The sequence below is a fragment of the Melanaphis sacchari genome, unplaced genomic scaffold (assembly GCF_002803265.2).
Source record: "Melanaphis sacchari strain LSU unplaced genomic scaffold, SCAv2.0 Contig1_pilon_pilon, whole genome shotgun sequence".
In the NCBI taxonomy this organism is placed as follows: domain Eukaryota; kingdom Metazoa; phylum Arthropoda; class Insecta; order Hemiptera; family Aphididae; genus Melanaphis; species Melanaphis sacchari.
Genome location: NW_020270976.1, coordinates 5,982,861 through 6,009,894, shown reverse-complemented (window position 1 = coordinate 6,009,894; position 27,034 = coordinate 5,982,861). Strand labels below are relative to the sequence as shown.

General features: G+C 27.1%; 1 protein-coding gene across 1 annotated transcript; it reads right to left on the bottom strand.

The window, feature by feature from the left end:
• Positions 1-26,744, bottom strand: LOC112593156 (laminin subunit alpha). Its single transcript, XM_025337484.1, has 51 exons — positions 26,347-26,744; positions 20,468-20,614; positions 18,729-18,856; positions 18,556-18,664; positions 17,639-17,809; positions 17,355-17,568; positions 17,061-17,270; positions 16,702-16,974; positions 16,463-16,600; positions 16,124-16,396; positions 15,922-16,056; positions 15,679-15,843; positions 15,448-15,606; positions 15,115-15,371; positions 14,897-15,046; positions 14,698-14,829; positions 14,415-14,621; positions 13,716-14,352; positions 13,465-13,622; positions 13,018-13,174; positions 12,135-12,534; positions 10,747-10,867; positions 10,491-10,655; positions 9,948-10,429; positions 9,601-9,829; positions 9,159-9,286; positions 8,899-9,023; positions 8,028-8,332; positions 7,382-7,532; positions 7,060-7,313; positions 6,830-6,997; positions 6,305-6,762; positions 5,947-6,226; positions 5,340-5,495; positions 5,054-5,241; positions 4,601-4,803; positions 4,379-4,532; positions 4,119-4,302; positions 3,911-4,041; positions 3,553-3,846; positions 3,284-3,491; positions 3,055-3,219; positions 2,684-2,851; positions 2,306-2,622; positions 2,000-2,241; positions 1,744-1,932; positions 1,501-1,670; positions 1,198-1,431; positions 893-1,046; positions 586-816; positions 1-373 (listed from the first exon to the last, which is right to left on the bottom strand). Exons 1-51 carry the CDS (start codon positions 26,578-26,580, stop codon positions 96-98), a joined length of 10,986 nt encoding a protein of 3,661 aa, XP_025193269.1. The 5' UTR covers positions 26,581-26,744; the 3' UTR covers positions 1-95.
• Positions 26,745-27,034: the final 290 nt, after the last annotated feature.

Sequence of the window (27,034 nt, the reverse complement as noted above, 5' to 3'; positions counted from 1 at the left end):
AAAATATTATTTACAAAAATATAAAATAAAATTTAAAAATAATTTATGTATGATATTTGTTTTTTTTATCAATACAGTATATTGGAATAGTAACTCTAAATTGTTGGACAAACACTTAATGTCACATTGCCATGCACTATTTGAGTTGGAAACTTCTTAAATATAATTTTGTCATGTATATTAACGTTAACTATCTCAACATTTTGTATACATCCTAAGTATCCGTTGACTTGACGATTGTTGAATATCGGATTACCACCAAGATACAATGATTCAGTCAATGTATTGTTGGTTGTTCCTACTTTACCATATTGGTCTGGAGTTGTAAACATATTATCAACACCCAATCGTACAATATTTTTATGCTTCGCGGCTGTAAAAGAATTTAACAAAAATAATTAATAATAATAACTTATTGAAAAGCTACATTTAATGAATTGGAAAATTTTAGTTGATGTTAAAAATTAAATCAATATCAGTGATGCCAAGTTCAGTTAAACAAGGTGGTTTGATTCTAACCAACCAAGACCCATTCACCTATCCAATTAATTTATTCAAAAACCAAATAAAATAATTAAAACTAACCTTTAATTGTATGCCACATGCCATCACATAAGTAGTAAGGAGATGCTGGTGTAAAAGAAGCAGAAATTTGACCTTTACCAGTGTTCACAGAAAATGATATTGTTCCATTTATCATTTTCAACATTAATAAATTCTTTTTTGATGATTGAGCTGACATTAAAATTCCATTAACACTTCTTGGTTTTATATTCATTGAAATCTCAAATTCTTTACCAACGACAAATTTTTCCACTAAAATAAAATGTTTGTTTAATGTAAAATAAAATTTGTAATTTTAATAACCATAAAATTAATATTATTAGTTTACATAATCTGATGTAACCGCCATTTCCGTGGAAAAATGCTCCTTCTTCAACTTTTTCAGAGCATTTGGTTACACCATGTTTACGACTAGGACTTCCAACATCTTTAGAGTTTACTTTGAAATTGCGTAAACAACCTATAAATGTTTCATTCATTCCCTGAAAATAATTTTATCTAAGTTATGCATTTAAAAATATTTTTTAAATGTTGTGAGAGACATGTTTTAAATAACAGTTTTTTAGTTAAAGAAAAATTATTATAGAATAAATTATTATTATATTTAGTATTAATCAAGTATTTTGTCCTTACTATATACTCAATAACTTTTTGATAAGCTGTTGGATGAACGCCTCCTAAATAGTATATGGAATTCATGTTTTTGCAGTCTGATATAAGACTGGATCCAACTGGTATATTATCTACAAATAATTCAGCATTTGTATTAGACCTGATCCAATTAATAGAATGCCAATTTCTGTCATTAACGGGCAATTGAGCTTTGATTGTCATAGGTATAGAGTTACAGCTCAATTGATAGTTAACCTAAAATGTATAAATATTATTGATCAATAAAATATTTTTGACACTATTTGTAATAAATGGTTATATTACTTTTCCTTCATTCAAATAAACAGCCATAAAGTCTGTGCCTTCAGATTGATAGGCAAAAAATATAACTCCATCTGTGCTAGAAGTTTTTATGTCAAGTGAAATCTCATTTCTATCATTTTTAGTTTTTATCATTGTTGAATCATATTCAAACCGGCTTCCCACTTGATTTCCTAATAATAATAATAATAATTATTATTATTATTATGAAGTATACAACTCAATATTACAAATAAATTATCATACCAAATCTAAATCCACTATTTTTATTTACATCAGTATCTATTTGTGGAATTACTGATAGTGCACATAATCCTACCGGGGCAGAAGGTTTAGTGGTTATTTCATCCGGAGCAAGTGTAGAAGAGGTAGTTTGTTGAATGGGTGCCTGCATGCTCATGTCTATTTCATCTCTTAGCGGAGGTTTTGGTTTCACTATATCAGAATTATTATAATTATAAAAAACCTATTTACATGATTTTATTTAATTATATTAAGCTACTTGTGTTATTGAATTCTGGTACATTAAATCCAGATAGTGATACATCTGTACATCTTCCTATTATAGCTCTTGGTGCATCAGTAAGCTGAGCAAAATTAATTATTTTCCCATTAAATGTTACATCACTAATACAACCAACAAATGAGTCTGACATTGAAGTTTCAGCATCGATATCTGATGGTACACCTCCAAAGAAAAAGTCAGAGTATAGGAACCGCACTGGCGACGGAGAATTTTCAGATCTAAATAAATTAGTTTAATTTTAACACTTTAAATATCAGAATATTTAAAAATATTGATACATACTGGAAATTATCATAATCATCAACACGTAGCACAAGTTCTTGATTTGTGTGCGCAACAAATACATCATGCCACTGATCATCATCATATCTTGTAGATTGTGTAGAAGAAACATGAATTCCTCCACTTGTAAATGTTAAGATTCCAGATTTTAAACGTAATGAAAAAACAGATGACCCATCTTTACCATAAACTAATAAACCATTAGATTGAGACGTTTTAAATCTTAATATTAATTCAATTAAATTATCTAATACAAATAAATTTGGTGATCTGACATAGCCTCTACTGCCTGCCGTAAATGATACAAGGCTGGTAATCTAAAAATTCAACTCAATATTATTAAATAAGTCTTATGTGAATTGAATACTTTCATTTTACCTTTTCCGGACATCCAGAAATAATACCCTGGGCATCAACATACTTGTTGAGATTAACTTGTACTGTACTAATTTGTACATTGTCTATACATCCGTCATATTTGAATTTAGTTACTTCTCTTAGTCCATGGTCTTTTGGATAACCACCAATGTACAAATGTTCAGAAACCTACATGGGTAATATTTTTAATTGTTTTAAATTTAATTTATACAGTAATCTAAATTTTTTTTCAAATATATAATATAAATAAGTTATATTAAACATTTTTACTTAATTATTCAAAATATATTGAACATATTAAAACATTATGATATGAAACTATACACAATATATAAATAAATTACAATAAATCTAATTATTGTGATACATACCTGAAGATCAGTGCCTATTCCATTGCATACTCCTGTTTCTATGATTTTATCATCAACCTTCAGTATAGCTTCTTTATTTACTCTAGTTGCATCAATTGTGTGCCATTTATCATCATTATATGAAAGGGGAGAAGTAAATGTTGTGGTATCGCCACCCAAATTCAGCTGTTTTAATTTCATAAATTTAATAAAAATCTCATATTTTACATGATTATTATAAAATACTTACTCTAAAAACAATACTTCCTTCTACTAATTCAATAGACATAAAAGTATTGTCTTTGAAAGCTAAAAATATCAATCCATCAGTAGATGTGGTTTTTATACTTAACAGAATAGATGATTTAGATTTCATTTGGTAATAAAGAGATTCTATAACAACATATCCTTCACCATTCATACGAAGCCCAGAACTAGATGTGTTCATAAATTTATTCCTTAAAATAAAATAAATATTTGTAAAATTTTATCTATAAACAATTATGCATTTTTAAATACCTTTCAATTGATCCACTATTTACACCTGAAGAATCTACAAAATTCCAAAGACCAATAAATGTATTTCCAAGCATTAGATCTTCAACACGACCTTCTAACGATTGATCTACTATGTCATTTTGCGCTTGGAATGTAGCAGGTAAACCTCCTACAAATAACTTTGAGTGATCTTTATCTAAATTCAAACTAGAAGAATTTCCTGGAAGAATTGTTTCTTTGGAGTAAGTTACTTCATTAGAGTTTGAACCTTTTCCTATATCTTCATGTACAACCAATTTCACTGTTTTACCAGTTCTAAAAAAATATTCAAAGTGTTATATGAATTTTATTTTAGTAATAGTTGCATTAAATTAGGTACCTTTCAACAACAACTTTATACCACTTGTTATCCGATACTAATTTATCACTTGAAAGTGTTGTAGTACCCGAACCAATATCCATTAACAATTCTAAATAACCATTATTAACTTGTAATGCCATGAAATCATCCTATGAATTTGTAAAATAAATAAATTATTAGTAAATTATTTCCAATTATATTAAATTAAAAATGATAATATCATTACAGTTTTAAATCTTCTCATTCTTCGACTAGTACCAACTTCATTTCCAAGATACAATATGAGACCTGTAGGCTGATCTGTTTTAATATATATCGATGCGAGAGTACTTATACTTTGTTGTGCTAAATTTTCAGGATTTCGAAGCTCAAGCGTTGAATTCTTTGATAAATTTACACCTACTTTAATCCTAAATAATATATGTTTTTATTACAGAAAATTACAAAATTATTAATAAAGTAAAGTTAATTATGTTGAGAACATACCTATTCACCATATTTCTGCAAGTCATAACCTTGGTTTGAAGTGTTTTTACATTAGATTTCAACTTTTCTATTTCTTTTTGAAGTATTTCTGGTTTATTTTTCAGACGAATTGCAGAATCAGTTGCATTAGGTAAAAGTAATAGTGCATTATCCACTAAATTAAAAAATTACCATATTTTTAACTAAGTACTGAATGCTATTATATTATTTAAACAATCTTACATTGCTTATTTGACTGTATGACATCTTTATTAGCTTTGTCTGTGTCTTTATTGAGTTGTTGGGCTGCGATAAGATAATCTGGTAATGATTTAACAACACTATCAAGACTATTGATTAATTCTCGAGACTTTTGATCATTGGCCATAACAGTTTCCATGTTATTTTTCGATTTTGGAGTTTCGGTTGCAATCTGTTCTAACTGTCTATTAAAAAAAAAAAAAATAAACTTAAAATACTTTGAATCATAATAAGCTATTAGGGTTCAGAAGCTGTAAGAGCTAAAAATAACAAAATATGTAAAATATAAAATAAGCAATTTTAATTTTTTTATAAATATGTGCTAAAAAATAAAATGTATATAATATACTAAAAAAAATTTATTTATAACTGTATTTGCTTAATATTGATAGTATGTATAACAATTATATGAATTGAGTAAATAATGTAACTAACTTAAGTATTTCATCTATTCTTTGGTCATATTGATTTTTTGAATTTGAAACTATTGATGATTTATCTTTAGCATCTTTTAAGGATTCTTCCAAGCCTCCCTGTACTTGTTCTAAAGCCATTCTAACGTCCTGTAGTAATTTTGTTGAATTTTGGTCAGCTATAGCAACTCTTTCGTCAAGTCCTTTTGACTAAAACAGTTTTTATAAATGTATAAGAACATGATAAAAATAATAAGAAAAACAATTTTAGAATTTATCTTGATTATGCAATTAAACATGATATTTACCTTATTAATAGTTTCTTTGGCTGCAGTACTTGCATTTTTAGCAGCATTTAATGACTTTTCTATTTCTGCTACTATATTTTTATATGAATTTGCAGCTACAATTGCTGTTTCAGATGCAGAGGTTGAATTTTTAACTAAAGACTCCATCAATTCAGCCTTTGGCATAAGACAAAGTTATTATTTATGTTGTAATAGATATATTAGTACAATATTATATTTAATTTGTATAATATATAATATTTTATAATTAAAGTTATTATAATTGAATAACAGTGGGATATTTAAGTATGAATAGGGAATATCCCTACTTTCTTTTATAATTTTATTCAGTTTAAATTTCATTATTTTATAATTGAGATTTAATGTTTAATCAATATTCTATATTTTGGAATAAATTTATGTTTTTAAATAAATAAAAAAATAAATCTATTAGATAGAAATTTGTCCAAACATACATAATGCATTTAATCAATGCCAAGTAATAGATAGTAATTAAATTATTATCACTATCCCCTTGTGTATCAGTTGGTGAATTAGTCAATGTAAAAATAAATTATTATATTATATATACCATCGCACACTACCATACAAAACAAAATTAAAATACCTGTTCTTTGAGTTTATCGGAATGTTGTTTTGCTTTATCTAAACCTCTTTGTAATTCTTCCAGTACTCGTGTTTCTTTTTCATTTGCAGTTTCTACTTTAAATTTAGTGGCTTTCATTGATTCATTTTCTGCACCAAGTTTAGCAAATGCATCCTTAGATTGTTTTATGTCATCAACAGCTTCTTTTACTGTTTTCATTAACATTTCCATACCATCATTTGCTAAATCCTTTAGTTTCGTCAATGAATTTATTCGATCATTTTCTTTTGTTAACGATTCTCTGAAATTGACAAAATATATTAGTATTATAATTTAAACTTTTTTTTATAAGGTTAAACAATAGTTATTTTTGACTAACCGATTTGCATCATTTATCAAACCAGTTTGCATTGCTTTATCTTTAGCAATACTCGTATAGTTATTAATATCCATAATGTCATCAAAGAACTTTATTTTTTTATTTTTTAAAGATTTTATTGATTGAGAAGGTGTTTCTAATGGCAATGCAAATTGTATCATTTTGTCATGAATATCAATTGATTTAGTAAGTAAAGTTTCTGACTCATTATTTTTATTTGTCATATCAGGAAGTGATTTTTTTATGTCTTTTAACAAAATTTGTGCTTCATTTAATGCCGTATCAATTTGTGGCCCTGCACCATCTTGAAGACTCTGTGCTAAATTGGTTACTTCATTGACAGCTTTAGATGATTGCGACACTGCTTCATCCAATGCTAAACCCATTTCAACTGTGATTTTATTTGTGATATCACCTTTTGATTCTAATACTAACGCATCTGATAAAGCTGACTTTGACTAAACAATACATATTTTTTATATTAAATAATTAAAATGGTTATTTGTATTATTGAATAAAAATTACTTTTCTATTTAGGTTTGTGATTTCTTTCTGGAAATCAGTCAAATTTTTGTTAAGTGGAAACAAATCAGTACTACTTGATATAAGGTTAGTTAAATTTGGTTTTAATTTTGATACAGTATCATTTAAATATAATAGACGTTGTGCAGTGAAGTATCCATTTTCCGCATTCTAGAAAATCGTAACATTAAATTATTAATATAGACATTTTTCTATTAGATTCTTTCTTATACCTTAAATTCATTGGAGACATAATATAGTTTGGTAAATAAGCTATCTGTTACATCTAAAAGAGAATGTGTACAAGTATCACATTCAAAGCATCCAACTCCTGTCATTTGATCCATATTTGGCTCGGGTTGTATTAATACCCAACGGTGAGGACAATGGTCACATTTATCTCCAATTACACCTGGCAAACATTCACACTGACCTGTTCGAGGATTGCAACTAACGCCAACACTGTATTCTGAGTTACAACCACATGCTGTAAATATAATATAATATATTGAACTATTTAATAAATTATTATAGTTAAAAAATAGGTTTTATTACATATGCATCCTTCTTCAGTATAATTCCAATATCCGGGTTTACACCGATCACAGGTTCTACCAGCAACACCAGGCTTACATCTACACAATCCTGTATTCTCATCACACTGAGAACTTTCACTAGCTAAAGCACACTCACACGGCTTGCAACCCTATATAAAATTGAGAAAATAAATGATTTTATTATGTTAGCTCAAAATTGTAATCATAATATGCAGTTTATGAATTACATTTACAAATTAGTAATTTTTAGTTTTTTTAAATTAGATATTCATTTTTTTTTGTTTTGGGATATTTTATTTAAAATACATCAATATTATCCATATATAGTAATTTAAATATAATATTAATGTATTTTAGTTTTTCTGTAAGTCTAACACAAAAAATAGTGTCCAACCCTATATGATATATTGGATTCAAAAACTATATAATTCATAATACATTCTAATGTTATATTTCGTTAAATAGTAAACTAATCCCTATAGAATGATTTTGTTTCAAAAGCGAGAAATTTTGATTCAAATTTAAAATTATATGTTGTGTTTAATAGCATATTTATAAATTATCAGGTAAATATTACATATTAAATACTTGCCAATTAAACTAAATTTGATATTTAATTATATTTGATAATTTATAAAGTTTACCTTACAAGTTTCAAAACCATAATGATTTACAGCACATCTATCACATTTTACTCCTTCTACATTTGGATGACAGACACATAGACCATTATAATTATCACATTTTTCCATTCCACATTTATCACAATCACATGCTTGACAGTCCTTCAAATTTACAGCGTCTCCAAAATATCCAGGCCTACAATATTGACATGATTCGCCAAACGTACTGTTTAAACAGCGTGTACATTTTCCAGTAATTGAGTCACATGAACCTGGATCTTCCTTGTTTATGTTACCAGAACACTGACATTCTTTACATATTTCTCCTATAAATACCGATTAATTCATATCATATTATATTTGCCGTATTTACATTAAATAATAAATAATCATAAATAAACAGAGAAATCCCATTTAGGAATTATGAATGTGTTAAATTAATTAATATGTATTTTAAAATTAAAATAAATTTTGTATCAAAATAATTATATATAGGATGATCCACCAATTATATTCATCCCATTTTTTCTAATAGTAATTTATTAAATACAAATTCTGATTTTTGAAAATTATTATAATTAGGTCTATAAGTGCTTAGAAATAATTTTTTTTTAAATTTAGATTTATCAATATATATATATATATATATAAATAAACTAATTACAATAAAAAAATATAGTTCTAATAGAAAAATTAAGTTTGTAATACTAAAGGATACTCCTTAATTAGTATAAAAGTCATAAATAATTGAAAATATGGTCTCTAGTCTTACTAAAAATTAGAATTTGAATAATTAAATAATATATAATTATTAAATTAATAATGATTATTGCAGAAAAGTTTAAATTAGTTAAATTGAGTAGGTAACTTAAACTTTGAAAAAAGTGTATACCTGGAGTTTCAGGACTACCATAATAACCAGCATTGCAAGACTCACATCTTGCTCCAAAATAGCCAGGTAAGCAATCACAACTGATTTTATTACCATCTGGGCTGACTTCACAACCAGTTGCAAAACTAAAAATAAAATATATATTATCTACCAATGCAATTAATTTTGATTTTCTTATGACATGTTTTCATATTGAATTATTTATTTTATATTAAAATAATACATATGAAATTGACTAAATGAATAAGATATTGTCTTACTTGTTTGAAGCTATTGGTAGTGGACAAGCACATATGAGACAGTCATAAGGAGTGCCAACAGATGCATTTCCATGGTAACCTACGATACATTTTTCACAATGGTCACCTGTAGTGTTATGCTTGCAATTCTAACACAAAATAAATATTAGATTATTAAATAAATAAACTTATTTAATTATTTAATTACTATCAATATATATTAGTTAATTAGTTATATAAATATCAATAATTAAGTCTGATTTTATCCTTTAAGAAAAATGTAAATGGTTTAAAACTTATTTAACTATTATAGTACAGTAATATTTATAATTTATATTAAAACAGTGTTCTTATGCTATTTAGATGATTTATTTTGAAGAAATAGGTTGGGAATAACCATAAGACATTTCATGTAAATTAAATATTAATTATGTAAGAAGGTATAAATAATTAATGAGATTACATTGCATATTCCAGTAGCCTTGTCACAAGTATTAGAATGTCCATTACACTGACAAGGGACACAAAAACCTCCATAAGGTCCCGTTTGTGCTCTATAGAAACCATCAGCACATTCTTCACATGATAATCCAACATAGTTGGCAGGACATTGACATTGTTCCACAGACAATGCAATTTCTTTTGATTGAATATATTCTTCTTGAGCAGTTTCTAATGATATACTTGATACCCTGAATAATATAATTACTTATTTAATTGTTTTACATATTAATATAAGTATTAAAATAATGTAGATTTTTAATTTAAATATTGTGTAAAAAATGTTTATCAAAATGTTTAATTAAATACCTAGTTGTTACTGTTGGTTCCCAGTAAGTAGCGCGAATGTAAATTCCATGCAAATTTTGTAAAACTTGCATTATTTGTTCTCTAGTCGTCGGTAATCCATTAGCTAGTATGAAATTTTGTTCTACAAGTTCAACAAAATTTGGGAATAAAGTATTTGATGCTGGTTGTTCCAATGAAAAATAAAATAAATAAGTATCGTGGCCATATAAAATAACATCGGGACCACCAATAGCACTTCCAAAAAGATTTGAAGTATATTGAATGGAATAGTTTAAAAAGCCTCCATATGATTTAATTTGGTTTCCCAAATAAGTTTTTGGAGCAAAGAAATATGTAATTTTTCCTTGAAGCTCTTTAGGTGTTAAATCAATTCCAAGTTCACCATCTTCTATTTTTTCAAGTACAAATTCTACATCTTCAGTTATAATTGGTTTAGTTGTTACATTGACAGTTTTTAACAACCAATTTTCCATATCATTTATCTAAAATCCAATTTTAATTAACATAATATTTTTAAAAATATAGTATTATTTTAATAAATACCTCTGTTCTGTAAAGATTGGAGCTTTGACACCGGGTAGTCTTACCAAAACAGAAACATTTTGAACATCCTTCATCATTCTTTTCTTGAATATTAAATGTCCCGTCTTTGCATAAATCACACGCTTGACCATAAACATTAGATTTACAAAAACATTCTGAGTTGTTCTTGAAAAATTGTAAAAAATAAATATAATATAAAATTATAAATCTGTATAGTTTACAATTTAATCTTTTAAATGTATAATGAAAAACAAACCTGATTACAAATTTCAGAAGTTGTACCTCTGTAATCACAATTGCACAAATAACAACGAGGGAAAGACCAATGTCCAGAACGGCAATGATCACAAGAACGACCAACAATGTTTTGCTTGCACCTAAGTTATAAAATATAATGATTTATTAATTAAAAATAATTATCATACATATTATAGATATTTTAAATTATCTTTATAATATATAACAATAATAGTAGAACTTGCAAATTAAACAGTGAATATTATTAATGAAAAAAAGGTGAGCCAGTGGGTACCATTTAGCTCTACAGTAGATGTTAAGTGAATCACTGTGATGGATATGTTAAACTTAAATTTGATGATATATTATTATTTATTACATATAAAAAATGATTCTAAGTCGAGATGATTTTTCAACTTAAATTACTAACTAACTTTCAAGATATGTTTATTGATATTGCTACTTGACTAATTTATTTTACTGTTAATATTATGGCAGATTGATTTAATTTATTCCATAATTAATATTTAATTATTATAATAATATATATTTATACCATAACGGTATATTTTATTATTTTTATTAATTTTTAAGTCAATACCACATTACTGTAAAACAGTAAGAACAAGTTCTGTAATAAACCTATTAAGATATTACATTTTAAAATTAATCAACATGTTTTAAAAACATCAATACATTTATTTAATCATTATTAAAATATATAATTTGTCCAAATTTGAACTTTAAATATCGATAAAATATAATAATTGTAGTTATATAGTTTTTAGATTTTTTGGTTACAGTATGAATTACTTATGTGGGATCTTGAATTAAATTTTCAAGTATTTTGACTTGGCAAATAATTTCTTATCACCATATAAAGAAAAATTATTGAAAATATCTATAAATAAACAAAAGTCAAAATATTTAGAAAATTATATTATATACAGGAAATACAAACAAAAACATTTCATAAAAATTTCAATTATTTGCTTTTTTAGGTTACCTGTTTTGTAAATACACCAAAAAAACATGATTAATTTGATTACTCGTTCTCGTTTAAATTCCTGTTTTTTCTAAATTTTTTTTCATTTATCTTAGTTATTTTGAAAAGAAATGGGAATTTTGTACTTTTACGCTCTCATAGTATCAACTAGAACTAATTTGCTATCAGAAATCACACCCAAAATTGAAAATGAAAGCATTATTAATGTTTCAAAACGTGATAGAAAATAAAAAAATAGATAATTGTAAAATGAATACATTCATTGGTCTGCTCAGAATATGAAATAAATTAATAGTAACTAAATACAAATAATACAAAAATATAAAAATATTAACTGTTAACATATTAAGATTTATAAATAACAAGTAAATATCTATAATAAAAAAAATTTTAATAATTACTCGCAAGATCCATTAAATAAGTCACATTGTCGATTTTTATCCTCCACACCAAAAAAGTTACAGTTGCACTCTTCACATCCAATTATTGGATCAAAGCCGTATGTCATTGGTTCACATTGATCACAGTTTTTTCCAACTACACGTGGAGGACAAATACATTCTCCTGTTGTAGTTTCACATGTAGCGGCTGATGGACAGTTACATGATTTGCAATCCGGAAATCCAAAATACCCTGTCTTGCAAGCTTCACATCGTCTACCAATTACATTAGGTTTACACTGACATTGACCACCATAAGGATCACACACATAACTTAATGAACCATCAGAGTTACAATTACAAGGTAGTGCTCCACTATTGTATGCAGTCGTTAATGAAAATGTGGCTTCTTTACAAAAACCTAAAATAAATGTCCGTAATTAATAAATTTATTGAAAAATTATAAGTTGATGTAAGGAGTATAAATTCTATTCATATTAATAACTTAGAATTAATTAATTGAAAGTACATATATACTTATAATATAATATTTTTAAATTTATAAATTTATCAACGTTGTAACATAATAAAACATAATTATGTATTTAATTTCTTTTTCAATATTTCAAATTATTTGGTGGTTAAAATAGAAAATAAATATAATATAGTTATAGACAAACAAAAATCCAATAAAATAAAGTTATCATGTTAAATTATAAATCTAACAATTGAGTATTGGAATTATATATTATTTATATAATTTTATAATATGTGTAAACAAGATAAGGACTAAGAGGTTTTAGCAAGATATATTACAATAAATATAGCCATAAACACATAAAATTGTTAATAATTGATTATAATTTATAAATAAAATATAAAATCAAATGTATGGAAATAATACCTGTAGTAGAAGTATTGATGTAAAAATGATTGCTTCCACAATTTGATATGAATAAGCCAGTATAGTCGAACGGTTGTTCTAATGTAATAGAATCACTATATTCTTGAGCTGGGACAACCAAAACATACTCTAACCAAACGCTTTTATGATTTGGCTCCTAAAATTATGTTAAAATCATGTGAAATAGTTATTTTTATTATGTATAAACATTAAATACATTTTAAATTTAAATTATATTTCATTTTTATCAACAATGTATTATTTTTTTTTTAATTAATGTATATTTTGATTATATGTATTTATTGATAGTCTTTAATTATTTATTTAATTTATGAAATAACTAAATAACATAGTAGGTAATTAATTAGGTACTCTCAAAGCCACTTAATGAATATTTGATTTCATCAGTCACTACTTTTTTCTGTAAAATAAATTTATAACAGTTACCTTTAAACTTAGTAAAAAGTTTTCTGTCAGTTGGAAATTTATGTTTCCATTAGCTTGTTTTACTACAGAACGACATCCAGAGTTTGATGGACAATGTTTTATTGGCAAAACTGCTTCATATGTTTGACCATTGTGTATTAATGCATTCATTTCAAAAGCTAAACAATGTGAAATAAATTTATCGTGTTAACATATTTATTTTAATATTTTTATAATGGCAATTATAAAATATGTAATAATAAATTAGGTACCTGGAAAATCAGGTTGATAAAAATGAACAATGAAAACATAAGCTCCTGGACTAGGAACTTTTCCAGCCAAATCTACAATACTGTCTTCGTGATCAAGGATAATCAAAGCTGTAGTGTTGTCAAATATATCTTTAGGTGCTGTTGTAGAGAGACGAGCCTCATTTCCAGTTTTAAATTCTACTTTTTTTGTGTCAGGAGGTGTTGGATAAAAGGATTGAATACATTTTCCATCTTTCTTTACACATGATGGATTTGGGTTTATATAGTCTAGAGACCACTTGTCTAATGGTAAAGCGACTATTGATTCTATCCCAACTCTTGAAAGATCTTTTCCTCCTTTTAGTATTACTTTGGTAACTGGTTTATTTATATCAAATAAAGCCACTTTTCCAGTGGCATCCACTGCAGCTTGTCGACATAGAGTAGTATGATGACATGCGTATAATATTGCTTTACCAGAATTCATCTTTTCGTCTACTTCAATTTCAATTACTGCTTTTGTTTGAATAGAAGATGGTGTCATGTAATTAATTAAGATAACATAAGGTCCAGGATTTTTAATTGATAATTCTAGTTTTAGTTCTGGTTGTACTTCACTAATAACTGGTAGTTTTGAGACACCTAAGATTTCCAATTGCTAAAAATAAAAATATAATTATTTGTTCATAGTTAAAAACTTTAAGTACATTTATTTTTTACTTTTAAATCGTCTATGAAATTAATTGGTTCTTCGCCATCAAAAGTCAATGCAGAAGTACTTTTGACTTGATCAAATTTAGAAGTACTTGGATAGTCAAAATGTCTGCATAGACCAACTTCAATGTTATCAATAACACAAGGATTCAATACCTTGTCGACCAGTATATCTCCTTCATAGTACTCAGCAGGCAAAATCACAAAGTAATCCTAAAAATAAATTACTCACTTAATATTTTTTTTAAACAAATATATACTTATGTAATTCATAAGCTTTAAAACTAACCACAAACAAATTCTGTTCGATTTTTATAGTAACAGCCCATCGTCCAGGATTCATAACAAATGGTGATGGAATATTTCCAGTAGCTCCAGATACTGTCACAAAAGTTGGAGTTTTTGTAGGTTTTAGTTGTACCTTAAAATAAAATTAACTATTAATAAGCAGTTATTATATAAATAATAAATATAAATTATTTATTTACTGTGAATTTTTGTTCAATATTGATGTTATTTGGTGTTTCAGGTGTTACAGATACTAAACCCAATATGGTTTCATTATTTAGATTCACATATCTCAACACTATTCGATAAATTGATGGTTTCTCTATATTTAGTTCTTGAACAATTTCACTCTATTTCATACAAATCACAAACAATTACAAAAAAATTAATATTTCTAAAAACTAATTAAATAATTTACCTGAAGTTGAGAGAAAACAGCATAACCTTTCCAAGAATATTCTGGAAAGAATTTTTCATCAAACCCATATCTGACTGGGGTATATGCTGGAGTTCTACCATCTTCAGCTTCATATATAAATTGATGTAAAGTTGGGAAATAATGTGCTTGCATTGGTTCAGTACAAGCTCTTCCGACAATTCTAGGTTGACACAAACATTGTCCACTATTCTTATCACATTTTTCATTAATTGAGCCACCAACATTACAACCACATTCTAAACAAAAATTTGTTGTTTTAATTTGTGTTCAATTTTTAAATGCTACAATATTTTGTCAATATTCAATAGGTACCTGTACATCCAAACAAACTATTTTCATTTAAACTATAAAATCCTTCAGAACATTCATCACATCTTCTGGAAGTAGCAGATGGTTTACAAACACATTGACCAGATTTTGGGTTACAAACACCAACACCACTAAGTACCCCAGGCATGAAACAATCACATTCTGAAATAAAATATTGGGTTATTTAATATTGTAATTTATATCTGCATGTTTAGTTCATGTTTTTAATTATACCTTGACAACCATCCGGATTTGTGGGTTGTAAGTTCCAATAAAGTTCTCGACATTCATCACATATTCTACCAGTGACTCTAGGTTTACATTGGCATAATTCACCCAGCGGCAATGATCCACATCCAACAAATGTTGATAAAACACCAGCAGGATTACAATTACACTCTATAAAAATATATGAAAGATTAAATTAAATATAAGTTAAAAAATGTATTATGGCTTGTGAAAATTAATAATTTTTACCTTCACATATTGGGAAATTGTATAAACCTTCCTTACATTTATCACACCTAGTTCCTGTAAAGTTTGGTTTACATTTGCATTTACCATCATTATCACATGATACTCCAATCGATCCTTGACTATTACAATCACAGACTGAAATAATAATCAAGTAAATATTTTAATTAAAATAGAAAATTATACATGATATATATGCACTTACACTTGCATTCAGGATACTGATAGTATCCTGGACTACATTGTTCACATGTTCTTCCAGCAAAACTTGGTAAACAAGGACATTTTCCTGATGCATCACAAATAGATGATGCACTTCCCCGTTCTGAACAACCACATGGCTTACAGTCAGGGTATCCGTTATAACTATGTAAGCATTTATCACATCTAGGACCTGCATATCCCTCTTTACACATACACTGCCCGTTTGTTTTATTGCATACTTCAGGTAATGAGCCAATTAAATCACAATTGCAATCTGTAAAAAAATGTAAATTATAGTAATATACTAATATATGCTATCATATTATGTAAAAATAATTACAAGAGCACGTGGGAAATCCATAGTAGCCATGGTTACACTGATCACACGAAAGATTTCCGTAACTGCTATGACACGAGCACTGACCAGTATTTTGGTCACATATCGAATTTCTAGATCCAATTTCATTGCACTCGCAAGCTGTGTAAATGATTAATAATGAAAAATTTTATACATTTTTTTTTTCAAATTAATCTTTGCGTATTTACACGTAGGTATAAAAATTAGAAATATTTATTTACATTTGCATTCCGGGAAGTTATAAAAGCCGTCAGCACACTGATAACAAAATTTCCCACTGAAATTTTGTTTGCAGGGGCATTGTCCGCCTGTATTTTCACATTGTCTTCCTCTAGTTCCATCCAAGAAGCATTCGCAAGGTTTGCAATCCGGATATCCGTAGTATCCTTCACTACATCGGTCACAATTTGGGGCAGCATAAGCGGCCTTACATTCACACTTACCAAAACCTTCCGAACAATTTCCAGTCGAATAGAAATAGTCACAATCACAAGCTAAAATTAAAAGAAAAATTAAAGAATTAAGGGTTAATTAAAATTAATCATAATCCGTAATATTGTAATAATTTTAAGCAACTTACGTTGGCACACATCCGTTTCATTTAACAACTTTCCAACGGGCCTGTAATAACCGAAAACGCATTTATCACAGTTGATACCTGTTGTATGATCTCGGCAATTTTGACACACGCCACCTCCTTCGTATTTTCCGTGAATATCAATAGACAAATGTGACGCGTCTGTTGCGTTGTCGTAAATACAAGTCTCCGAATGACCATAACAATTGCATGCTGACATGGAATTAACCAGTTGATGCGTTATTATTATTTATACAATTTTAAGTTATTTTAAATTTTTATAATTCATTATCTTACGTTCACACTCAAATAATTTATCGTATTTAGATTGACTCCAAGCTTTCTGTTCGAAACCGGGACAACATCTTTCGCAATTGTGTCCACATGTGTTATGTTGACAACGACATATGAGTTTATATGAGTCTGTAGGATCAGTTATATCGCAGAGATCTGCGTGACCGTTGCAACGACATCTACCACCAATACTCACGTCTTTTATCGAGTAAAAGTACTAAAAATAAAACAAACATTCGCAAATTAATTGCACGAATAAAATATTAATTGTGAAATTGTTTACTTACTCGTCTAGTAGTAGTGGGGTCTTGTCTGGCCACTGACATGAGATGACCAAGGAGATTTTTTACCCTGAGCAATCTAAACCGTACGTTAGTAGCTCTGGTAAACTCTTGTAATGCAAAAGAATTAAAAAAGTTGTTTGCTGAAGGTCTATTAGATAAAAGTTTCACAAATATCTGTAAACATGTAAATCATACGTAGTTAAATAATACTTTATGAATATTTGAATGTGTTAGTACTTAATACTTAATCTTATATAATATAATACAAAATTAGTTTATACAAATTAAAATTTAAAAAGTATCTAGACATGGTATTCTATTTCGTAGAAATACAAATTAGTGTCTTAGCTATTCACCCTGCATCAATCCAATAGGTTCCACCCATAGGCGTAATCTGAGGGGGAAAAGGGGCAATAGTATCGTTTTGCCCTTCCTTTTTTAAAAATTATTATTCAATTTATACTTTATCATAGAAAAATAAAACAGCATAAGTAATAATAAATTTATCGTTTTGAATGCTTTATAATGAAAGAGATAAACAAGTTAACATTGATCAAGTATAATTGACGAATTTGATGAAGGTGCATCCATTCGTAGTCGTCGATTTGTGTTTAAATAAATTAATATCAATAGTATGTAATAGTGTAATACGTATAATTTTTAATAATTTTTGTTGAGTTTTATATTTTTTTATCAGCTTTATAATGTAAAATAAAAAAAAATGTTGTGTTATTAAGTATTATTTATTAATTTACTAACACACTTTTAGTTTTACTATTGATTGCCTCCCCCTCACAGAGTTGACGCCACTGGTTCCACCGATTCAGTTTACTAGTATATTTGTATTATAATCAACAATTTAATTTTAATTAATTGTATTTTAAAATAGGTAAGTACCCATATAAATTATGAATACTTACTTCGCCGTTTTCTAATGGAACAATTTTTGAAACTGATGTGTCACAAATAACCGAATCATCAGCCGAAATGGGTTTAATGCTTTCCTTTCCAAAATATGATTCACAATCCCTAAAAATATATAGATAATGATAAATATTCAATTTTTATAATAACCACCTATAATATTACTTACGCAACAGTGTCAGCGAAATATTGCCACGGATGGTATGTTTGTCCGTGATCTGCTGATCTTTCAAGTACCCAAACACCCGGTCTAGGAGAGTTACCCATTTTAACAACAACATAAGCGACATGGAATTCCTAAAGAAATATTATAAAATATTATATAGTATAATACTAAAATTACATAATAACCAATATAAATATAATATGATATCAATACATAATACATATTTGAAGTAAAAATTATTTTGCATGGGATATTTTACAATTATGTAATTGAATCGTTTTAATTTAATATTATCATATTATTATTATTGTATACAATGTTGTATTAAAATTATTTTCAAGTTTATATGAATATTATTTTTATAATAAATATTATTCGTATAAGTGTTTGATTATCATTAATTACATGTAGTCGGGAGTACATAGGTAGTTATATTTATATCTGTCTTAATTTATTTATAAACTTGAATATTATAGGCATATTAATTTTTTACAGTTGACCAATTATTGATATATGCATCAAATCAAATTTAATTAGAAATGACTACCAATAGTATCACTCTGTATAGCACCTAAATTTGAATAAAATCTATTATTTAGTTTATTAATACAACGATATTTTTTAGTTGTTGTTTAATGAGTTTAAATAGTTAGTATTCATAAAAATATTATCTATTTGCTAGTCTATTAATCGTCCGGCGGAAGTGATTTTGATAATAAAAAAGCATATCAAGAACGTTAGATAGGTATTGTAAAACAAAATTTCGTTGTAATATAAATATTTTTTATTATATTATAAACTCGTATATCAAGTCGCTGCAATACAGCGTTTATAATATTAAGAAATAGTTAATGAAATTGCAATTATTTTTTACTGCGATTTTGTTTTTTACAACGGAAATTTTTTTTAAGTAGTTGGCAGTATATTACTATAACAGTAATAATTTACTTAATAATGTTACTTGGGCATAACATTATAAGTTCATGCATAAGGAAAATATTGTCGTAGTGTTCCAAAAAACTAGTGTTCAAACTGAACTCGAATCAATTTATCGGACATGTAGGTCGTACTTATCTGGTTCCTGGGATATTGAACCGCATGAGCGTGGCAAGTGTGATAACCACAAACGACCTTTTACAGTTTGTACGCTTGCACATAGTAGGTATACCTGGACATTTGATGCATAGGCTTTAAATTTTGCTCTCGAGCAAATTAGAAAATATTCACGACCTTGTTTTTAAATATATATATATATATCTGTATATTAATATAATGGTATAACTTTATCTACTTCCTAAGAAATCGTTATATAAAAGTTCGAAATGTCAAAAACTATGCACATTTGACGGCCTTGTTGATTGTTCATCACAATATAATAGTATATAATGTATGTATAACTGTATAAGCAACACCGAGTTAATAACTGTAATAATAATCACTTTAAATTATTATGTCTGAATGAAACAATAAAAAACATATTGAATCTAATACTCCTATTACCTGATTCTGAATTGATAAAATACATTTTCTCAAATTACTTGGGAATGCAATTATTATTTCTTAGCTTTTGTAATTTTATTATACATCGTTTGATAAATGATAAATGAAATAATGTTTTTAATTTTTATCAATTGATTATACATATTTTGTGAAATAGTATAATTTGAAATTAAGTTGCCACAAGGCATAAGTTAACATTAAATTAAATCAATATTTATTTGTTCACTTATAGACAAACATACTTGGCCTAAATCGATCGTTAAATTAATCTCGTTGTATTTCATGCCTCTAGATAAAGGTGGACTTTGCCACCATGTTTCTTGTCCATCGACTGCATATTCGGGCGGATGAGATTTGTCTGGACGACTTTCGTCACAATGATCGCACACCTAAAACATTTACACATTAAATAAAATAAACAATAAAACATTTAAAAAACAAATAGCTCCTAATCAAAAATTAAAATATAATTTTATACATTTTGATTAATAAAAACCTAAAGAATTAATATAGGTATAAAAAATAAAGAAAAATATTTTTGATTAAAATAATATAATTACAGATTTCATTTATTGCTTTTTAAGTAATATATCATTTATAAATTATAACATAAGTATCACGTTAGATTAATTTTTTTTAACTAATAAAATATATTTTTTCATTTTATCTGAAATATAAAAACAACCCTTGCTAATTTTAAAATTTAGATGTACTTTTTACAAATGCATTTAGAAAATAAAATACGCGTACAAAGGCTGAATGCTAAGAGAGAAACAATTATGTTTTATTTATTAAGTATTTCTATAGAAATTTTAAAGTACTAATATTAAAATATAATTACTAATTTATATGTTGTATCAAACATTAAAATTGAAAATTACAATTTGTATTTATAATTTATAGTGCATTCGTTTGCTTGACACGAGACGCAAATCCAACGTGTTAAAATATTTAATTTCAGAAAATGTGTTGGATTAAAATTAAACCTTATTCTGAAGTTGATGATTCTTAACCTTTTTTTATAATAGATTTATATAAATGAACAAAAATAATGCAATTATATTTTTTATTAACTCTAGGCATATTTAGTTGAGTATTTTGTGAATTTAATTACTTTATTTTTCGATAGGTATAAACTAATTTTTTGTTTGTTTTAAACCTTTAAATTAGTTTTGAGATATATTTTTCAATTGAATAAATTTTAACGTGCATAATTTTTATTAATAATGTATAGTGTTAATAACTTAGATTAATTTTCACTTGGTAAACATGCATATCAAACAATTTGATATGATATTTAGTATCCTTAAAATACAATTGTATTTTTTGAAGTAATTTTCATAAATTCTTTTAATATCTATCCAATGGAATAAATACATAGGTTCATACAAAAACGTATTAATGATTAACAGAAGTAATGGATAAAATACCTAAAGTTTTTTACGACTAATTAAGTAACAATAGTTAATGAGTAATAATAGTAATATACATATGTATATATATTGACTACTAACGCTACTAGTTCAGAAATAATAGAATGTATATTTAACAACATAAAATATCATTACTGTAACTATATTGCATAACAGAAAACAAACTGGAAAACGATTTTTATATTAATTTAAATTTCTTGTTATTACAGAATACATGTCATATACTATTTTTAAATCAGAGCTCTCTTAAACATATTTAAACCTATTAGACTTACGGATTACAGCTCTGAAATGTAACAAAAACATCAAATTTAAACAAAATTCAAACTTTACAAAAAATTTAATTCTAGTGAATATTTTCAGACTACTATTTGTAATTAACCTATCGCTTTCTAATGATTTTGCTTTTAAAACTATTTATGAAGCACACATATTCTGTACGTATTTTTATAGTTGACTTTAAAATAATTCTAATTCCTAACATATGATCATTCTATATAATATTGCCAGAAAACCCTCAACAAAGACTTCAAATGAAGTGGTGTACTGGTGTAGTAACATTTTGCTAACTTAATTATTTATTCATGATAGGAATTAATTTATTTTTGACTGGACAAAACCAGAAATAAAAAATATTTTCTATTAAAAAAACCATATATATTTTAATATGAATAATTATTATAGTACATTAATATAAGTAACTATAAGACTGAATTCATGGATATATAATTTTCATGACTATTAATTTATTAAAAAAAAATGTAAAATTTAAGTAATTTCATACTTGAGTTAATATCGATTGTATTTGAATGAATCATAAAATGTTAAAACCTAATAGCTTAATGATTGTATCAAAAATTACAATTTATTTTATTTATTATTGAAAATTCATATCGTATACTGAAAATGTATCTAATGTTTTTTAAGTACAACCACTAAGTATACATAATAACAACATACTAAAAACTATTGTTATAAATAAATAAATTGATAATAATAACATTTTTATTATTTTTTCCCGCGAGATATTTTATAAAATATTTATTATTAACCGAATTAAACATTATATTGACTGTATTAATAAATGTCCAAATCATTGATTTATAAGTTTATATTTTGTTTGATCTCATTCATTTTATAAGCTTAAATTATTAAGTTCAGTAAGATTTATAATCTAACAGTAATGACTAAACAGTAAATATTATATTTGTGTAAAATTAATTAGGTACCTATTTCGATTTGTTTTTTTTAGATCACATTATGGCCTTGCAAAAGTTGAACACAAAATGTGTTTATAACTAACAATAAATGTATACAGAACAATGTCCAAGAAGTGTTGAAGTAAAAAAAAAAAGCCTAACCAAAAATTTAAGGTCAAAACATCTCTTATTATGAGCAATGATATGTATAATACGATGTCATGTTAATATTAAATATAAGTATTGCCGTTATAATATGTATGAAATCTATAACTGTTTCTGGCCACAGTAACAACAATAAGTAATATAATACTCGTTCTATTGTTCTGAGTTGTGAATATAATTATGAGTTAAAATCCTTTGCCTTTCGAATTTTAATACATATTCAATTGTAAATTATTTAAATTTTAATAAGTCAGGTTACACGGTTTTAGGTACTTCTTCCGGTGTGAATGCATCATATCGAGTTTGATCAACTATATACAGAAAGCAGCCTTTTTAATTGAATCAAATTTGAAATAGTAGAACAACGTTAATTTGTAATACAAAGCATTGAAATATAATTGTTTACCTTCTACTCGCTATCCCATTATGACTCCCGCGAAATGTTTAACTTTCGCTGGGTTAATAATTTTATGAGATGAAAGTAAAAGTTTACCACAATTGACGGGTATACCAGTAAAGTTTAAACAAAACTTCATTAGGCATAAATTTGTTCTACAATATAAAAGACATGCGTAAAATTGCGCATTTGTCATTAATTATATGACTTGATATAATAATTGTTATTTCTATAATTCATAATATTTACTCTGAATTTTCATAATTATAATCAATATTTAATAATTTGCATAAAATCTAGTGAAAATAGCTTTTTTTGTGTAAACTTATTTAATTTATATGCGTTATTATTGAAATTTTTGATGAAATTATAGTTGTAAGAGTATAATAGTATTTTTTTTTAAAGGGTAATTATTTTTGTAAATATTGGTTTTAAACACAGGTTATAATACATAATATTATATACATCAAGGGTAGTTAGTTGGTAGTCACATGTTTAAATAAAAAGGGTATCAAAATGTTCTTATATTCATGGTAAAATTAGAAAGACTATACAATTATGTTACACGATAATTAATGACTCTATGGCTATAATTCCATGATATTAATAAATTACTATAGATAGTTTTAACTTTTTTTTTTTTGGTCACGCTATATTTTATAATAAAAAGTATACAGTTATTGATGATTAAGACTCTATTTTTTGTACAATTTTAAAATATACTTTTAATAAAGTTGTAAAATTGTGCTTAAACAAATTTTCTAAACAAACTTAGTAGGTAATTATACTGTGTAAACTGCTAAATAATGATGTACTCATTGATAATTCAAAGATTATAATTAAATAGTTATTCGATTATTTGTATCTTTGAAAGTTAACAGTTGCATCTATCTATGATAATTATAATTACCTAGAAATACATAATGACTATTATTTTGGTTTTCTAATAAAAATAAAACAATGAACTATAAAATAAAATTTCAGTAAATTGTATACCATATTATTTAATTAATAAATAGTGTTTTTTCCTTTTTTTAACATTATATAAAGAAAAAAAAATCAATTTTTTTGTATTCTACAAACTAATATATTATAAATAATTGAATTAAAATTTTAACTATTGTATTTATTATTATTTTAAATATTATTAAACTTAAATGAATTGCAAAACTTTAGTAAAAACTTAATTTTTAGGTTGAAATTCCAAGGTATGCAGTCTGATATTTTACAGTGTTAGAATTTAATTTGAATTAGAATTTTAAATAATTAAAGAATGTTCTTCTCGAGATAATTTACTAGAAATACTGATGTAAGATTTGTATTTAGTATAGTTAGTATTTAATTTTAAAGATTTTATAGATTTTATAAAATTAAAAGTTTAAAGATAAGGCCAGCAATATTTTAAATTTATTAAATACATAAATAAAATTATTTATGATAATTGAAAACATTAAAATAGACATTATAGGACAATGCCCAAAAGATGTAAAACACGTATTTGCTGAAGTTTGGAAAACTTGAAATTTTGAAAGTGAATAATTAATTTGATTAACAGTTTGTTCAAAGTTTTTAACTAGATTTGGGTTTAAGTTACTTTTAACACACAATGCTGAAGACTCGCATTTATTTTATAAATAATTATGTTAATAATCTTAAGATTTCCAATTCAGATTACACATTATTTAAAAATCAATTTGTTAGAGATTTTGTACTAATAATTAAGAACTTATATTATAAATAGATATATATTATACGAGTAATGTCGAGTTTATATGGATAAAATTATAGATATTTGAGAGATTGACTGAAATAAAATTTAAATATTTATTTATTTGAGATTAAACTTTTTTTTACATGCATAATTTTTTCAATTAAATTGTTAACTATGTTATAATACAGATGACTTATCTAGGAAATGTTAAAAATTTATTGATAGACCCGGTTAACGGTTTAGGGGTATGTATATTGTATATAGACTTCGAAATATGAGTTAAAGATGTATACGTTGGTCGAAAAGTTAGAATCAAATTTGCAAACTACCTACCACTTAAACGCTATTTAATCTTCGAAACTTTATATTATATATTATTATAAGTTAAGTCTCGTTTCCATCAAACAAATTGAAATCTTAAAATTCACCACAATAATTAGTATATAGATTTTGTTCAAGATCATCATTAGATGTAAAAAATAATTACACCTTGGTTTGGTACACCAAACCAATCATATACCAAATAATGGATTTTAGTACTAGAATTCTTTGAAAATATTGAAACCGGAATTCACCGAAACTCTTATTCAAATATTTTAGATGCTGAGACTGATATTTTGAGAGTACTGTAAAGGTATATTATTGACTTTATCATTTTGATTAGTTAATTTTTTGAGAACCTATAAATTGTAATGCTATTGCAGGTTACAATCGTTATTAAGTTAGGTTTATCTAACCGTAACAGTAAATAACAACGTGTAACGGAAAATAGGCGTATAACGGGGGAAGGAGGAGTGGGTGAAACAACTCGCCCCGCACCCGATAATGTTTATAGATGTGAACATTTTCCCAGAATTTTTCATTGTTAATTTCGTCGGTTAGTTAAAATCACTCAATTTCTATGTTTAACTCTTCTCCCCCCCCCCCCCCCCCCCAATATATAAAAAAAAATAATAAAAATAAAAATATGTACACCCAAGTGCGTCACTATATAGTATACACACACACACACACACACACACACATACACACATATATATATATATGCGTATTAATGGGTGACGGGGCGGTTTTCCGGACGGACGAGATCGTGAAAATTTTACGACAGACGGCGCCGGTACGTCTGATTCTCATCATTCGATCGCGTCCGCCGCGCCACACTCTCACTTCCGTCGTCTCGTCTCGTCTCGTCTCATCTCATCTCATATCCGCTCACCTGTCCCTGTATGACGAGATTGCCCTCGTAGTCGACGTTGCGCTCCGAGTTGGCTCCGACCAGCTTGCAGTAGAGCTCGGGGCCCTGCAGGCCCTCGCCACAAGTCGCGGTGGCGGTGATTCGGCGGCCCTCGGCCAAGTTGAAGTACGGCGGCGTCAGCACCTCCGGCCGGACCGGGCGGGCCAGCTGCAGCGCCACTAGGGCCCATAAAGCGCCGACGGCGATCGCATGCATCGCCGGGCTGTGCGTGTCGACGGACTGCGTTACGTGACGGGTGACGGACGTGACTACTATCGGCTAGACGTATTGCGTGAACGGACGTGTACTGCGGCGGCTGTATAGCATAGTATTATTGTGAATATTGCGCGCGGTGATGCTGCACCGACCGGTGCGGTGATGATAATAATAATCCGGCACTCATCCCTCGTGCGTGCTCTCGATCATCGGAACACATGTCTCATGGCATGACCGCCGCCGACGGCCAGTGGTCCCTAAACCCGACGGCCTCTCCCCCTCCCGTCACCCACGTCGTCCTCCTACCCGTCATCCGACGTCACCTCATCTACAGGCGCACTTTTTTTATCTTGTAACTACTGTTCGTGCGTATTATATACCGCCGTGTATAGCATTATAATATGTAAAGGTTATGAATATATATATATGTGTGTGTGTGTGTGTGTGTGTGTAT

Excerpts from the sequence above, each read along its gene's own strand:
- LOC112593156 (XM_025337484.1), bottom strand. The coding sequence starts at position 26,580 with ATGCATGCGATCGCCGTCGGCGCTTTATGGGCCCTAGTGGCGCTGCAG. Across the intron at positions 16,057-16,123 it reads TCAGTATCCTGAATGCAAGT|TCTGTGATTGTAATAGTCAA; the intron begins GTAAGTGCATAT and ends TTATTATTTCAG. Across the intron at positions 15,607-15,678 it reads AAATCCGGATGGTTGTCAAG|AATGTGATTGTTTCATGCCT; the intron begins GTATAATTAAAA and ends ATTTTATTTCAG.